Source organism: Salpingoeca rosetta, assembly GCF_000188695.1.
Source record: "Salpingoeca rosetta unplaced genomic scaffold supercont1.2, whole genome shotgun sequence".
Lineage (NCBI taxonomy): Eukaryota > Choanoflagellata > Craspedida > Salpingoecidae > Salpingoeca > Salpingoeca rosetta.
The window spans coordinates 850,576-866,160 of record NW_004754932.1 but is presented as its reverse complement, the minus strand read 5'-3'; the positions used below and the strand labels follow the sequence as shown (position 1 = coordinate 866,160).

Below are 15,585 nucleotides of genomic sequence, written 5' to 3'. Positions count from 1 at the left end.
AGAACAATGGGCGTGGGTGGAACAACGAAAATGTATGGAAAACATCAGCCATTTCTCTTCAACACTTGGGCCCGTCCGATAGGGATGTCGTTCTTCGAAGACGTGAGTGCTGGTGCTGGTGTGCTGTGTGTGTTGTGTTGTGGTGAGCTGGATGTGTAGCAGCAAGAAGAAGCGTGGATGGTGGAGCTTTGTGGGTGGTGGGGTGGATGAGTTGGCGAGACGGGCTGGTGGCCGAGGTTGTGCTTGAGTCGGCGTTGGAGGGAAGATGGCTAAAAGGTCAGGAGGGGAAGATGGCGAAGATGCACAGTGTACTGGAAGAAGGGGCGACGACAACAGCTAGCTTGCGCACACTGATGTGGCACAACAACAACAACAACAACAACAACAACAACAACAACAACAACAACGCCACACACACCAGCAAAGAGCCAAAGCACTAGTGTTTGTTTTGGTTGTCCTTCTTGTGTGGTGCAGTGGTGGTGGTGGTGGTGGTGGTGGTGGTGGTGAAAATGGAGCAAAGGCACTGATTGTTCTGCAAATCAAGCCTCTGGCAAAGCAGCCACACTGGCTTTGTATTGCTCCATGCACTCCAACATCTGCTCAACATCGGCTCAGCTGCACGCTCACACGATGTTACTTGTATGCGATGGCCCTTGCTTGTGATACCTGCATGTCTGGTCGCTTGTGTATGTGTATGTGTGTGTGTGTGTGTGTGCAGGGAAGCCGCGTTTGGGTGAAGACTGCCGAGACCTGGGTGCCCGCAGTGGCCGCAGGCAACGATGGCACTCAATCCTCCTTCAAGGCCGACGACGGCCAGGTCGGTGCACTACTGCCGGATGTTGTTCACATGTGGCAGTGACATGCCACGCGCCACATGCCACGCGCCATGCGCCATACACTTTCAAATGTTTTCACACTATTGAAAGGAAAAAACCCAGACGCGATTTCTGCCCCCGGCCCCGCTCACGCTGTACCCAATGTCAAACACACACGCACACACACACACACATTATCCTTGTTTCCTTATTATGATAGGTGCATGTGGTGCCAAACGAGTCCATTGGCCCAGACACCGTGACCGCCATGCACGAGACCAGCCAGGTACGGTTGAATGTCCTCTTTGATGAGTTGTGAACCACAGAGTGTCATCAAAGCGCGATGCTCTTCACTCAGGGGGGAACGAAACGTGTGGTCCTCAAACTCCTTTTCCCTCACCGTCCCCGCTCACGTCTTCCACTACATCACTCACACACTTCTTCACGTGTTGTCGAATCCCCTTCATTGAAACTTCACATTGCAGAACGGCATGGAGGACATGGCCCAGCTCGCAGATTTGCACGAGGGTTCCCTCCTCTACAACATTGCCCTGAGGTTTGCTGTCGCATATGACATAGTGCAACACACACACACACACACACACACACACACACACACACACACACACGCCACACACGATGATGGTTGTGCGGCTTTCCACATCACACAATTGAATTGGGCGCTCCTCACCCTTGCGGCGGGTTTGTTGTTGTTTTGTGTGGTTTTTGTTGGGGAATGTGTGCAGGTTCAAGCAGAACAAGATCTACACGTACATTGGGTCCATCCTCTCCGCCGTCAACCCGTACCAGCGATTCAACGAACTCTACGGTCCAGAGAAGGTGCGCGGCAGTGCAAGTGTACAGTCGTTTCTGTACACGCTTGTTGGTATCCTTCCTTGGGATCGTGTCGTTTATGTCTCCTTCGCTCAAGCTTTGACCACGTGCTCACTCCTTGCCTGGCATGACAGATTGAGGAGTACAAGGGCAAGACCATTGGCGATCTGTCTCCGCACATTTACGCCATCGCCAACGAGGCGTACCACGCCATGTGGAAGAAGTACGTTATTGCCTGTATCATATCGCTTATGCATGCGCAAGCAGAGGTGTGTGTGGGTGTGTTTGTTGCCCATGGGGCGCCAATAACACTCTTCTCTGTGGTTTCTGTCCGCGTTTCTTTGTATGTCTTGACCCCCTCTCTGTCTGCCTGTCTCTGTTTGATGCTGCCTGATCCATCGCCTCTACTTTTCCATTCATCCTCACCACTTCATCTTTATCCTCACCACCATCTTCCTTCCGCGCCCCCCCCCCAAACTGCCGCCACTGCCGCCACTGCCTGCAGCGATGCAAACCAGGCCATCCTCATCAGCGGCGAGTCTGGCGCAGGCAAGACCGAGTCCACCAAGTTCATCCTGAGCTTCCTGTCGCATCTCAGCAACACCATCAACGACTCCAAGGGCGTTACCGCCGCCAAGAACTACGAGGAGCAGATTGTGCTCAGCAGCCCCATTCTTGAGGCATTTGGCAACGCAAAGACCGTCTACAACAACAACTCCTCCCGGTACGCAACCCCCCAAACAATCGAGCATCGTGCCCTGTCGTGCGTTGCTGTGTGTCTCTCTGCCTGCTTTCGTGATCTTTTCCTTGACGAGATTTCTCTCCACACTTTCTTCTTCCTCGTCCTTCGTTTTTCTTTCCTTCTCTTCATCCCTCTGCTTGCCTCACGCCACTGCGTCTCCCACGTGTTCCTCCTGCTCCTCCACCACTGCCTCCGTGTAGGTTTGGCAAGTTTATCCAGCTGGCCTTCTCCTCTGGTGGCACAGTGGAAGGCGCAAAGATCATCGACTACCTCCTCGAGAAGAACAGGGTTTGTCATCCATCTTTGCTGCTTGCATGCATGTTCTTGGTTCCGATGCTTGCGTGCTTGCTTGATACTCGTGTGTGTGTGTGTGTGCGAACGTGCGTGTGTGCGCGTGAACGTGCGTGTGCGCGCGTGCGCGCGTCCCTGTTGGCTGAGTGATTGATTAGTCACAGACACGACCCCACGCTCACAACCAATTACATCGTGCGCGCACACCGTTTACTTACAACCCCCTGCACCCCACCTGTCCACAATCCCCTCCACACACACACACACACACACACACACACACACACACACACACAAACACACGCCGCGCTTTCTTACAGGTTGTGCGCCAGAACGAGAACGAGCGCAACTTCCATGTGTTCTACTGCCTGCTTGCGAGCGACAAGCTGGACAAGCTGTACCTTGAGGCGGACCCGAGCAAGTACCACTACACGTCGCAGTCTGGCGTGTGGACGGCGGACGGCATTGATGACGGCGAGGACCACGCGCGCCTGCTCAAGGCGTTTGAGGCCATGTCCTTCACGCAGGAGCAGCAGGACGACATCTTCAAGATCCTCGCAGCCATCCTCATCCTCGGCAACGTCAACTTTGTCAACCAGGGTGGCGCGCACGTTGTGACGCGCGATGTGCTGCAGCAGTGCTCGGAGCTGCTCGGCGTGGAGGCGGACGACGTTGCCGAGATTCTCACCCAGCAGAAGCGCGTTCTTCGCGGCGAGGAAATCTTCACCCCGCTCGAAGTCGACCAGGTACACACATAGAGAGGGTGTGTGTTTGTTTGTTTGTTTGTGTGTGTGTTTGTTTGCTTGCTTGCTTGTGTGTGTGTGTTTGTTTGCTTGCTTGCATATGCTCGTGGACATGATCCCAACTGTCCCTCCTTTATCTCTTTCCCTTCCTCTCCAACTGCACTGCCGCTCACCCACTTGCTTCTTGACGTGTGTACAGGCTGCGGACTCGCGGGATTCGCTTGCAATGGCGCTGTACGCGCGCACGTTCAAGTGGATCATCTCCAAGCTCAACCTCTCCCTCAAGGGCCAGGAGTCGTTCCACTTTGTCGGCGTCCTCGACATTTTCGGCTTTGAGAACTTTGAGCACAACTCCTTTGAGCAGTTCAACATCAACTACGCAAACGAGAAGCTCCAGCAGTACTTTAACAGGTGCGGCCCGCCCCTTGCGCAGTTATTGTTTGTTGGTTTGTCAATGTGTGTGTGTGTGTGTGTTTGGTTTGTTTCGGCTGTTTCTGCCATGTCGCGTAACTTTTTCCGTGATCCCTCCCCAAACCGACACACTCACGTGCACATCACATCGTTCTTGTCTACGCACACAAACACACACACACACACACACACACACACACACACACACACACACACACACACACGCACGCACGCACACACACACACACACACACCGCCTGCTGCCGCTCGTGCATATCTGTGTTTCGCAGGCACATCTTCTCCCTGGAGCAGCTTGAGTACAACAAGGAGGGCATTGACTGGAGCGACATTGACTGGGTGGACAACGCCGAGTGCCTTGACCTGATTGAGCGCAAGCTCGGCGTCCTCTCACTCATTGATGAGGAGAGCCGCTTCCCCAAGGGCACCGACAACAGCCTCCTCGTCAAGCTCCACTCCTCCCACGGCAGTGAGTACCTGTACCACACGTACCGGAGACAGACGTTGTGCATCATCATCATCATCATCATCATCATCTCTCTCTCTCTCATACGCACCCTCGCATATACCCCGCCCCCCTCCTCTTCACACATCATTACGCCATGACCCCCCCCCCTTGCTGTTCTCTCACTCACTCACCCTTACCTGCTCACACCCATTTCTCTTCCCCCCTTCTCTCTTGCTCCTAAACATACACACACACGCACACACACACTGTCTCTCCTCCTCCGCACGCCCCTTGTTAGACGAGGACTCGCCGCACTACATTCGGCCGCGCATGCAGAACACGCTGTTTGGCATCCGCCACTTTGCCGGCGACGTCATGTACGACGTCTCTGGCTTCCTCGAGAAGAACCGCGACACCTTCAGAGAGGTCCGCCAGCGTGTGTGATGGGCGTGTAATGAGTGTGTGCGTGTGATGGGCGTGTAATGAGTGTGTGCCGTGTAATGTTGGGTGTGTGATGTACATGTGTGGATGGTGTTAGACTCTTGCGCCGTTGTGAACACGGTTTTTTTGTTCGTTCGTTTGTTTGCGTCATCACATCATTTATTCATGCCACTCTTGTTGTTGCTGCTGTTGCTGTTGTGTCCTGCCCTGCACATTTAGGATCTGCTTGAGGTGCTTCGGGAGAGCAACAGCGATTTCGTGTACGACCTGTTTGAGCACGACTCGTCTCGCGGCGGCGGCAAGCGGCCCGGCACCGCCCGCAAGAAGCCAACCGTCAGCTTCCAGTTCAAGGTCTGTGCCGCTCGCCTGGATGAGAAGCTGAGACATGCGCCCCGTGTGTGTGTGTGTGTTTGCGTACATGAATGTTGTGCGTATGCCCATGTGTATGTTTGCATACGTCCGTCTATGCATGTGTGTGCGCGTGCGGCTGTCTTGTTAGGCAATGCAGCTTGCTGTGTCGTGTTTGCTGTGCAGTCTTCACACGTCTTTGAAGCGTTGCCCGTCCTCCGCTCACTTGACCTGTTCTCACACCAACCACCACCACCCACCACCACCACCACGCGCGCGCCGTGCGATCACCGCCACCGCCACAGGAGTCGCTACACCACCTCATGTCGATGCTTGGCGTGGCCTCGCCCTTCTTCGTGCGCTGCCTCAAGCCAAACACCAAGAAGGTTGCTCAGCAGTTTGAGCACAACATCGTCCTCAACCAGCTCCGCTACTCTGGTGTGTGAGCGGGGTTGTGTGAATGTGTGCGTGTTGAGTGCGTGCTGAGAGAGAGTGTGTGAAGTGTTTGTACGTGTGCGTTCATCAGTGTGTGTGCATACCATTGCGTGTGTGCGTGCGTGTGCATGGCGGGGATTGTCTGCTGTCTCCCCCGTTTGCACCATCTCATTCTGGCCACATGCACTCATGCATCATGTGCATCTGTTTGCACCAACCACCCCACACCCCTCCACCAAACTGCCTGCAGGCATGCTTGAGACGGTGCGCATTCGCCGCGCGGGCTACCCTGTCCGCAGGGAGTTTTCCGACTTCCTCTTCCGCTACCGCGTGCTGTCCAGCGGTATCGACAGCAACCTGCCCATGCCCGACCAGAGCAAGGCCCTCCTCGCCAAGTTTGACGCAAACGCCAAGGACTGGCAGATTGGCAAGAGCAAGGTGCCGTCACCTCGCCTCACTTGCTCGCTTGCTCGCTTTCTTGTTCATTGACTGTTGCTGTCCTTGATTGCTACCAGCGCCACGATGTATATCATGTATCACGCAACACAAACACACCCACACTCACTCACTTGCATACACACTCACATCAACACACAAAACACACATATTCCCACTTCCCCCCCCTCTCAGGTGTTCCTGCGGGAAGGGCTTGAGGTTGAGCTTGAGAAGGAGCGGCACGTGAGCCTCAAGGCGACGGTGCAGAAGATCCAGGCCGTCATCTTGGGCTATATCCAGCGCAAGCGCTACAAGATTATGCTGCGCAACGCCCGCCGCATCCAGGCGTGGGTGCAGATGGTGCTCACGCGCCGGCAGTACCTCAAGGAGAAGGCGGCGGCCATCAAGATCCAGGCCGTGTACCGCGGGTACCGGGCCCGCGTGCTGCGCGCCCAGCTGGAGGAAGAGCGACGCATCGAGGAGGAGCGCCGCCGCGAGGAGGAGCGCCGCAGGGAGGAGGAGCGCCTCGCCGAGATTGCGCGCCTGGAGGCCGAGGCCAAGGCGGCTGCTGAGGCCGAGGAGCGGGAGCAGCAGGAGGCGCAGCGGCGGCTTGAGGAGGCCCGGCAGCGGCAGGAGGAGGAAGCAAAGCGCAGGCAGGAGGAAGAGGCGCAACGAAAGGCAGACGAGGACCGCCGCCTCGCTGAGGCCCGCGAACGCGCAAAGTACGTTTTCTCCGCTTCACGTCGCGCTGTTTGACACATCCGTGCCCCCTGTGTGTGGGTGTGTATGTGTGTGTGTATGTTGTGTTGTACGGTGTGGTGTGTGGGGGGAAGGCACGCCTGTACGCGAATGCATGTGCGAGTCATGCCTATGATGCCTTGCGGTTATGGGAGTCGTTGAGCTACCATACCAGCCCTGTGTTTCCTTTCGTGTTTCCTGACGCTTCCCCAACCAACCGTGCGCGTGTGTGCCAGGGTGCTGGAGCAAGAGCAGCGGCAGCGCGAGGAAGAGGCCCGTCGCAAGGCCGAGGAGGAGCGGCTTGCAGCAGAGGAGGCCGAGCGGCAGCGGCAGATGGAGGAGGAAGCGCAGCGCCTTGAGGAGCAGCGCATGGCGGAGGAGGCCCGCCGTGAAGAGGAGCGCATGCAGGCGATGCGCGACGCCGAGGCCGAGGCCGCGCTTGAGGAGGCCGAGGGCATGATGGACGAGGAGATTGAGGAGGAGCACCACGAGGGCTACCTCGCCATGTTCCGCGGCGTCCTGCAGAACCTCAAGAGCAAGTGGTGCGTGCTGCACGGCAACACGTTCATGTTCTTCAAGAAGCAGCAGGACTCGATCCACGCGGGCTTCCTCACGAAGATGGGCGGCGGTACGAGCACGCTTGGCCGCAAGAACTGGAAGCGGCGCTGGATGGCGCTCAAGGGCGGTAAGCTGCACTACTACCCGTCTCAGGACGAGAAGGACGAGCTTGGCGTTGTCGACATTCAGAACTGCATCGAGATCATCTGCGTACGTTGATTTCATTGATTCATTTTGTCGTGCTCAGTTTCGTTCAGAGCATGTATGTGCCTGTACGTGTGTGTGTGTGTGTGTGTGTGTGTGTGCTTGTGCGTGTTTGTCTTTGGGTTATGGCCGTTATCTGCTTCTGTCCTGGCTGCTCGTGTGTCTGTTCGCCACTCCAGTGCTCGCTCACCTTACGTTTGTGTTGTTGTTGTTGTTGTTGTTGACCTGCGCAGGACGACCTTCCCCTCAAGAAGGAGCACGCCTTTGCCATCGACACGGGCAAGCGCACGTACTTCATGTATGCGTAAGTTGACCAACACTTTGCACGGTTTGCACCAGTGTTTTGCGTGTATCCCTCGAGCCCAACCCACGCAAACCAACACGCCATTGCACCTGCAGCGCCTTTGCAGCTTGTTGGTTCATTGTGCATGCATGCCCTCTGTTGTGCACCCGCATCCACGTTCATTGCGTATTCACCTGTTCGGCCACCACACATCCCCCTTTGTACATTTCTCCGTCTCACCAGGGACTCTGAGGAGGAGCGTGAGGAGTGGCTTGAGATCCTTGGCATGGTCAAGGGCAAGAGCGACGCCGAGCTCGCCCAGATGATGGAGACCGCCAGCGTCAACCCACGCAACGCCCAGGTAACATTGCACACATGCGCACAACATGCTTGTGGTTATGCTTGTGAATTGTTCACAGTGTCGTGCGCATACGCTGCACACACACACACACACACACACACACATGCGCAGATGCGCAATGACCCAACGTTGTTTCTCCTACCTTGAATTTGGCATGTTCTTATGCTGCTCTCCTCGTGATCAGGGCACCATTGACGTGGACGACATTCTGTCTGTGGGTCCCGCGCACTCGGACATTGACGGCCATCCATCGTTTGTCGTGATGACCGCCGAGCGCGTGTACAAGTTTGTGGCGCGCGACCAGGGCGAGATGCAGGCGTGGATCAAGGTCCTCAGCCCCAAGAAGCGCGACCCAACAAGCGACCTCGACGGCGGCGACAGTGCGTTTCTTGCCGTGTTTCATGCAGCGCTGTTGCAAACACTTCATCCACGTTGTGCACGTGCATGCATGTGTTCACAATTGGGCGATCTCTTGCGTGTTGTGTGCTGCTCTGTTCGCCAGCCCTGCCACTCTCTCACTCTTCCTTCCCCCACCTCCACCTCCTCACCCTGGCCACACACCGTACCTACCCTTCTGCACAAACTCTTTAGCGGCTGTTGTTGAGCGCGGGTGGATGCTCAAGGCTGGCGGCAAAGGAAACGCCTTCAAGCGCCGCCGCTGGTTCATCCTCCGCGGTGATGTCATCAGCTACTACAAGACCCCGGTACAGCTCTTGATTCCGGCATGCTCGCGGGCATGGTTGGAAGTCAACGCTCTGAATTGGCTTACCTGCACCTGCACATTGCGCACAGCGAGAGCGAGAGAGAGAGTGTGTGTGTGTGTGTGTGTGAGTGTGAGTGTGTGTGTGTGTGAGTGTGAGTGTGTGTGTGAGTGTGTGAATCTATCGTGTTCACGATGCGTTGCTGGCACAGCATGCAGTTCTTCGTACCACCTCTTGCGCTCCTCCATGTACGCACCTTGGTACTGCTCATCTTTTGCCTCCGCACCCAAACGCATCCTCTTTTGTCCAAAACGCCTTTGGGGTTTTCAGGCGGACGATCTGCCTGTTGCGACCATCCCGCTCAACTCGCTGTGCTCCGTGATTCCGCCTGACGAGGCTGAGGCTGCACGCGCCGGCGAGTGGACGTTCACGGTGCACTCCCGCCACAAGACCTTCTACCTCACCTGCAAGACCCAGGCAGATGCCAACCGCTGGATCAACGCCATCCAGGTTCGTGTGCATGCATGTGCTTGTGTGCTGCTTGTGTACGTGTTTGCATGTTTGTTTGCGAAACGGCCAGCAATGCACTCTTGCATCGAGAGTCATTCGTGTGGACCACTTTCCTACCCCCCCCCACACACACACATACACACACACACACATCTACAATCCCCCGTGTCCTCCTCACCCGCAACGCCGTGCATGCTGGTGGCCCAGGATGTGATTGACAACTCGCCGCTGATGGAGATGCCCATGGAGAAGCTGATTGACGAGCTCAAGCTCGCGTCCCCACAAGAGGCCGACCAGATCTACGCCACACACAAGGTTCCTTCCGCCCCCCCCTCTTGTTGCTTCGCTTGTGTTTAGTTTCTCATCGTTGTCTCCTGACTGCCACCGAAAATTTCTTGCTTGCTTCACCCCCTATCTTCCAACAACACCGCGCCGCTAACCCAGCTTGCCTGCCTGCACACATGCACACACTTCTCGCTCTCTGTTATTTCGCGCCCAACTTGCAGCTGTTGACGTACTCATCCAAGCCGCTCAAGGGCTCGCTGCTGCCGCTGCCGTACGGCGAGATCACGTCTCCGTCTGGCGCCCGCGCGTACGAGACGCTTGAGGCTGAGGCGGTGAAGCTGAGCGCATCGCTTCTGCCAGCGGTGGAGACTGGAGGCCGTGGCGGCCGCTTTGGCTCTCCGGAGAACCCGGCTGAGCTCATCCGCAACGTGCTGCAGCTGTGCTTTGATGTGCCCAAGATGCGCAACGAGGCCTACTGCCAGGTGATTGTGCAGACGACCAACGCACCCAACCCTGGCTCCCAGCTCAACCTCACCCACTGGCACCTGCTGGCCGCCATGTGCTGCTCCTTCCTCCCCTCGCGCAAGTTTGTGCGCTTCCTCCGCTTCCACCTCAAGCGCACCATCGACCACCTGGAACAGGTCCGGTCTGCCGCCATTGTGATCACGCGTTTGCACATGTCACGCTTTGCCTTGCTGCACCATGCCTCTGACTTGCACTTGTAACCTAACACGCCTTCATCATCATCATCATCATCAACAACAACAACAACAACAACAACAACAACAACAACAACAACAACAACAACAACAACAACAACAACAACAACGCGCCCCGCTTTGGTAGGTTGGCGAGGAGGTGGTGAACATTGCTGCGTTCTGCCTGGAGGCGCTCAAGCACACCAAGACGCGCGACTTCCCACCATCCACAAAGGAGATTGAAGCCATCATGTCTGGCAAGGGCCTCTCCTGCACCGTGTTCTGCGTCAACGGCAGGTGCGAGACACTACGATACGCGCGCGCGCGCGCGTGTGTGTGTGTGTGTGTGTGTGTGTGTGTGTGTGTGTGGTGCTTCCGGTATGAATGGCTGCGCCTCCTCTCTCACCATTTTCCCACTCACTCAACAACTCTCGTAATGTACTCGTCCCCCCCCCCCACAAAACAACAAAATATCCCTCTTTGCCCACAGGACGGTGGACATGCCCATCACCTCCAGCACCACGTGCGCGGATGTCATCAACTACGTCAAGGATGAGCTCGACCTGACGCAATGCCGCAACGGCTTTGGCCTCTTTGAGACGTGCGGCTCCGTCAGCAAGTACCTCGAAGAGAAGGTTTGTTACATGGAGCGCGTGCGTTTGCATTGTGTGGCTTTATATTTGCGTGTCTGGATATGCGCGCACATGGAATGTACTGCGGTGAAACGCAACGTTTAGACACCTGATGCGTCTCCTTGTTCGAAGCTCACGCGTGTCCGTCTTTGCCTGTGTGTGTGTGTGTGTTCCATGTGTTGTACAGTACACGGTTGCTGATGTGCTGTCCAAGTGGGAGAAGTACGAAGCACACGGCATCAACCCTGAGGGCGGCTCCTGGCGCCTCACCTTCAAGCTCTTTGCCTTTTACGACCCCATCGCTCCAGACCTCTCCATCACCGAGAAGGCACGTCCCACAAGCACAGACACTGCCGCTGGCTGCCGACGGCCGTCTGTGTGGTCGCGGTTGTTGTTTGTGTCAAACACACACACACACACACACACTCTCTCGCTTCTGGGATTTTGTGCATGCATGTTTTCGAGCCATGCCAGCTCACATTCCATCCAATTTCTCTCGCATCTGACCCTTTGCTGCTCCTTTGGGTGTTCAGGAGTTCCTGTTCGAGCAAGCGTTTGAGAACGTGATGAACCACCGCTTCCCCGCTGACGACGCCACGCACATCAAGCTCGCTGCCCTCCGCACGCAGTACGTCGTTGGCGACCACGAGGCCGGCGCGTACATGTCCTCGCTCGTGAAGGTGCACCCTGCCCAGCAGCCGCAGCTGCTCGCAGACACGGCTGCAACCGGCGGCAGCACCCTCAAGCGCGCTGGCACCATGATCAAGGGTAAGTGATGAGCGCTGTGTGTTTCTGTGTATATGTGTGTGCGATGAGTACGCGTCTGTGTGTGTGTGTGTGTGTGTGTGTGTGTGTGAGGCCCTTGCTTGTCTCTGCGTGTCTTTCACCGTAGCATTAACCTGACGGTTGTCTTCAAATGCACACTGCAGGCACGCTCAAGGGGCTTGGCCGCAACACCATCCGTCGCCTGCGTGGCGGCACGCTCAAGAAGTCGGAGCAGGTGTCTGATGCCGAGCTGAAGAAGATCAACGACAAGATTGTCAAGGACTGGGAGCACATGCGCGGCATGTCCAAGGACGACGCGCGCGAGGCGTACATGCAGATTATCCAGGTGCGCCCTTTGCTGTTGCTGCTGCTGCTGCTGCTGCTGCTGCTGCTGCTGTTGTTGTTGCTGCTGCTGCTGCTGCTGCTGCTGTTGTTGTGGTGGTGTTGTTGTGGTTGTAAGTGGGAGCCTGTTTGACTCCACTGTGTATGCATGTGCGCGGGTAAAGTGATGCGTTCGTTTTCCTCGTCCACCTTTTGCTCGCTTGCCTCCTCCTCACGCGTGAGCTGTGGCTGTGATATTGCGTGCTGTAGGCCTGGGAGGGCTACGGCTGCAACCTGTTTGAGGTGGTGCAAACCACCAAGAAAGAGTGGCCAAAGGAGCTCTGGCTGGCCATCAGCCTGGAGGGCGTTGGCATCTTCCCCCGCAACCAGTACGTTCCATCGTGCGTGCGTGCGTGCGTGCGTGTGTTTGTGTGTGTGTTGCCAAGTTGGTGGTGCGACACGGCTTTGCAGTGCAGCGGCACTGCGCTGCTTTGTGCACGTGCAGTCTTCCACTAGGAATTAATTAACCATCGCTCTTCAATGGCATCCGTTTTGTCTCTGCGCCATCTCGACGCAGGTCGCAGCGTCTTGCGTTCTTCAAGTACGAGACCATCCTCAGCTTCGGCGCTCCGCAGGCCAACCAGTACAAGATCCTTGTTGATGGCGGTCCAGGCGCCATGGTCTTTGAGACCAACATGGTGCGTACCGCTCCTCTCTGCTCATGTGCCATCTTTCTGTGCGCAAGCTTGTCTGTGTGTGTGTGTGTGTGCATGTGTGTGTGTGCGTGTGTGTGTACGTGCTTCTCGTGTGTTTGGTTCATGCTGTCTTTGTGTCTCTGTTCGTCACATGCGCTGCTCCCTCTTGAATTTCATGCTCACACAACTTCTCCTTCCCCATCCCACCTCTGCTCGAACGTGCAGGTGCTTGAGATTGCCAAGTTGATGAAGGAGTACATCAAGGAAATCGTGCATCGTCGTGGTTAAAGCCTTCCTAGCTCCTCCTCAGTCTGCTTCCTCTTTTTCATTCTCCTGTTTCCACTTTGCTGCCCGTGTCCTGTCGTGCCACTTTGTTGCTCGTGTTTGTGTTTTCAGTTCCTCGATCGTGTTCATTGTCCTGCCCCTTTGCCATTGTGGTCTGCATGCTTTTCGGCTCTTTGTTGGTTACAACCCCCCCTCCCCTCACCGCTGCTATGTCGCTTCTTCACCCACGAGCACCACGCAACATAATCCTCCCACGCCGATCTTACTTCAGCCTAAGTCCCTTGGTGTTTGCTCTGTTTGCTCGGGAGTTTGTGTTGGATCCCTCTTCTTGTGAGTTGTGAGTTGTTTGTTGTTGTTTTGTGTTGTTCGTACTGGTTTTGTGTGTCCCCTCGCCCATCTCCTTTTGACTCTGCCCCGCCCCCCTTCTCCTCCCAAACACTGCACCAAGCTCCTACCCCAGTTCTCAAACACTAAAGCAGCGACCCATCAAAACGTGTGCTTGCCATCCTCTGCATTTGCAGTTAGTTTACTGTTATCAAGCAAAAAGCACACGCCACGCGACACAAAGCATATGACCAACGTGTCATTGCTCCTCTGCCTTATCAGCGTCCGCATCATCATCGTCACCATTGCTGCTGCCGCCGCCACCACCTGTTCCCTCCTTGTCAGCGCTCTTGGCATCGCCAACACTCAGCGACGCAAAGTCGGGCACCTGGATGGAGATGCCAACCTCCTTCCTGTCGCCGCCCTTGCTTCCGTACCACTCGGGGTTGTTTGCCTGCCGCTGCTGCCGCTCAGAGCGCTTGGATGCAATGGACGCCTCAAACGCAGCCTGCACACGCGCGTCGTATGGGGTGGCAAAGTTGTCGGTGTTGTCTGGATCGAGCGCGCTGTCTTTCACTGCAATCACATCGCCGTCGCGAAGGCGCAGCGGTGCATGCCGGATGTTGTCCTTTGGCGGCTTGTTCTGCACCGTTGTGTTGTGTTGTGTTGTGTTGTGTTGTGTTGTGTTGTGTTGTGTTGTGTTGTGTTGTGTTGTGTTGTGACGTATGTATTGTGTGTGTGTGTGCGTGTGTGTGTGTGTGTGTGCGTGTGCGTGTGTGTGCGTGTGCGTGCGTGCGTGCGTGTGTATGTGTGCGTACGTGTGTATGTGTGCGTACGTTGTAAGAGCATGTGATTGGGATGGGAAGAATGCATGCTGGGCAGCAGCGTTCAGATGTGAACCAACAGCATCTACGCACACACCTTCTTCTTCTTCTTAGACTTGTTCTTGTTGGATTGCTGCTGCTGCTGCTGCTGTTGGCGAAGAACGGTCCACTCGCCCTTGCTGACCAGGTGCTTTGCAGCCACTGCGCATTGCACAATTCATCATGCACATGTGTTGAGATAGCACACATTCCGACATGGGAGCCCACAAACAGCATACAGCTACAGACACGCACACACGCACAAAAACTACAGGCATGCGCAACCACACGCAACAAGTTGCACGTGCCAGCTGGATTGTTCACGTACCAAGTGACTCCACGGGCACCCCTGTCTCACTGGAGAGCCAGGCTTTAAACGCAGCAAACTTGGTGGGCATCGAGACAAGACGAGTGGCAGCATGATGTGAGAGGAGGTGCAAAGCCAAGTTGATGAACAACAAATGCACACACACACGACCACACACACACACACACACGACCACAGACACACACACACACACATGCGACCTTACCGTTGGCGGTTGTGCGTTGAAGGCAAGTTCCTGCGGCGGGTTTGTCTTTCTCGTTGTTGGATCACGCAAACATACCTGTGCAGGACAACACGAATCCCAAGCGCGTGGTGCGTGTGCGTGTGGTGCGTGTGCGTGTGCGTGTGTATAAGTTGAGGAACGTAATGTCATCACATCAACTGACGCCTGCATGAGCGATGTACAGCAACGCCGCAAACCTTGAACAAGATGTCCGAGTCCGTGAGCGTTTCCCCTTGCGGGAGGTGCGTGATGCACACGGCCGCGTTGTTGAACAGCTTGTGTTTCTTTAGCGTCGACGCGTTGTTGCGCAGCACTCGCCCCTGTCGATAGCCAACCTGTGACACGTGTGCATGTGTGTGCATATGTGTGTATGCAAGTGAGTGTTCCGTTGTGTGAGTGTGTGTATATGCGAGAACATGTGCGAAGGTGTTTGCATCACTGGCCCTAAAGGGAAAGCCAAAACACGTGCACACATGAGCGATCGTCACCTTTTCGCGCAGACGCATGTAGTCTGGGGCCGGGATCACGTGTTGAACGGCCGCAAGCTTCATCATCTCATCCTGTGAACACACGTGCGCACGTGTGTGTACATGTGCAGGGTTGGAGGGAAGGTAAGTGTGAGCATGGAGGGAAAAGGGTGCGAGTGGGATGTCAGCCGAGATGACAGCCACAATTACGCCGCACACCGCTCATGATTGCTTTCCTCCCCAACCGTCTCCTCTGTCTCCAAATGCACCACCTTGAGTTGCTGCAGAGTTGCCGTGGCCTCAACCCTGACGGTTGATACGCGCCTGAGGTTGGGATCGCACCAGATGCGCTTCTCCTCTTCGCTTTCGTCGGGCTCCTGGGC

At 55.9% G+C, this 15,585-nt stretch overlaps 2 protein-coding genes across 2 annotated transcripts in view; one reads left to right on the top strand and one right to left on the bottom strand.

The window, feature by feature from the left end:
- The first annotated feature begins 58 nt into the window (after positions 1–58).
- On the top strand, positions 59–13,501 carry PTSG_00762 (myosin VIIa). The gene is made up of 32 exons (XM_004998170.1): positions 59–102; positions 719–817; positions 1,036–1,101; positions 1,301–1,371; positions 1,562–1,655; positions 1,784–1,872; positions 2,155–2,373; positions 2,592–2,679; positions 3,003–3,428; positions 3,625–3,836; positions 4,127–4,323; positions 4,601–4,728; positions 4,963–5,094; positions 5,397–5,529; positions 5,777–5,964; positions 6,157–6,683; positions 6,936–7,467; positions 7,695–7,765; positions 7,988–8,105; positions 8,290–8,485; positions 8,697–8,809; positions 9,137–9,316; positions 9,524–9,631; positions 9,823–10,242; positions 10,448–10,596; positions 10,790–10,934; positions 11,119–11,259; positions 11,465–11,699; positions 11,861–12,042; positions 12,288–12,406; positions 12,595–12,715; positions 12,938–13,501. The coding sequence occupies exons 1-32, from the start codon at positions 85–87 to the stop codon at positions 12,998–13,000; spliced, it is 5,580 nt and encodes a 1,859-aa protein (XP_004998227.1). The 5' UTR covers positions 59–84; the 3' UTR covers positions 13,001–13,501.
- An 11-nt stretch (positions 13,502–13,512) lies between these two features.
- PTSG_00761 (uncharacterized protein) overlaps positions 13,513–15,585 on the bottom strand; it is an 11,217-nt gene continuing 9,144 nt past the window's right edge. The window contains exons 28-34 of the mRNA XM_004998169.1: positions 15,475–15,585; positions 15,224–15,295; positions 14,933–15,070; positions 14,718–14,792; positions 14,513–14,570; positions 14,243–14,346; positions 13,513–13,964 (exon numbers count right to left, since the gene is read on the bottom strand). The exon at positions 15,475–15,585 is cut by the window's right edge and continues 102 nt beyond it. Of these exons, the coding sequence (XP_004998226.1) occupies positions 13,581–13,964; positions 14,243–14,346; positions 14,513–14,570; positions 14,718–14,792; positions 14,933–15,070; positions 15,224–15,295; positions 15,475–15,585 (942 nt within the window). The 3' untranslated portion in view covers positions 13,513–13,580. The remainder of the gene's footprint in view (positions 13,965–14,242; positions 14,347–14,512; positions 14,571–14,717; positions 14,793–14,932; positions 15,071–15,223; positions 15,296–15,474) is intronic.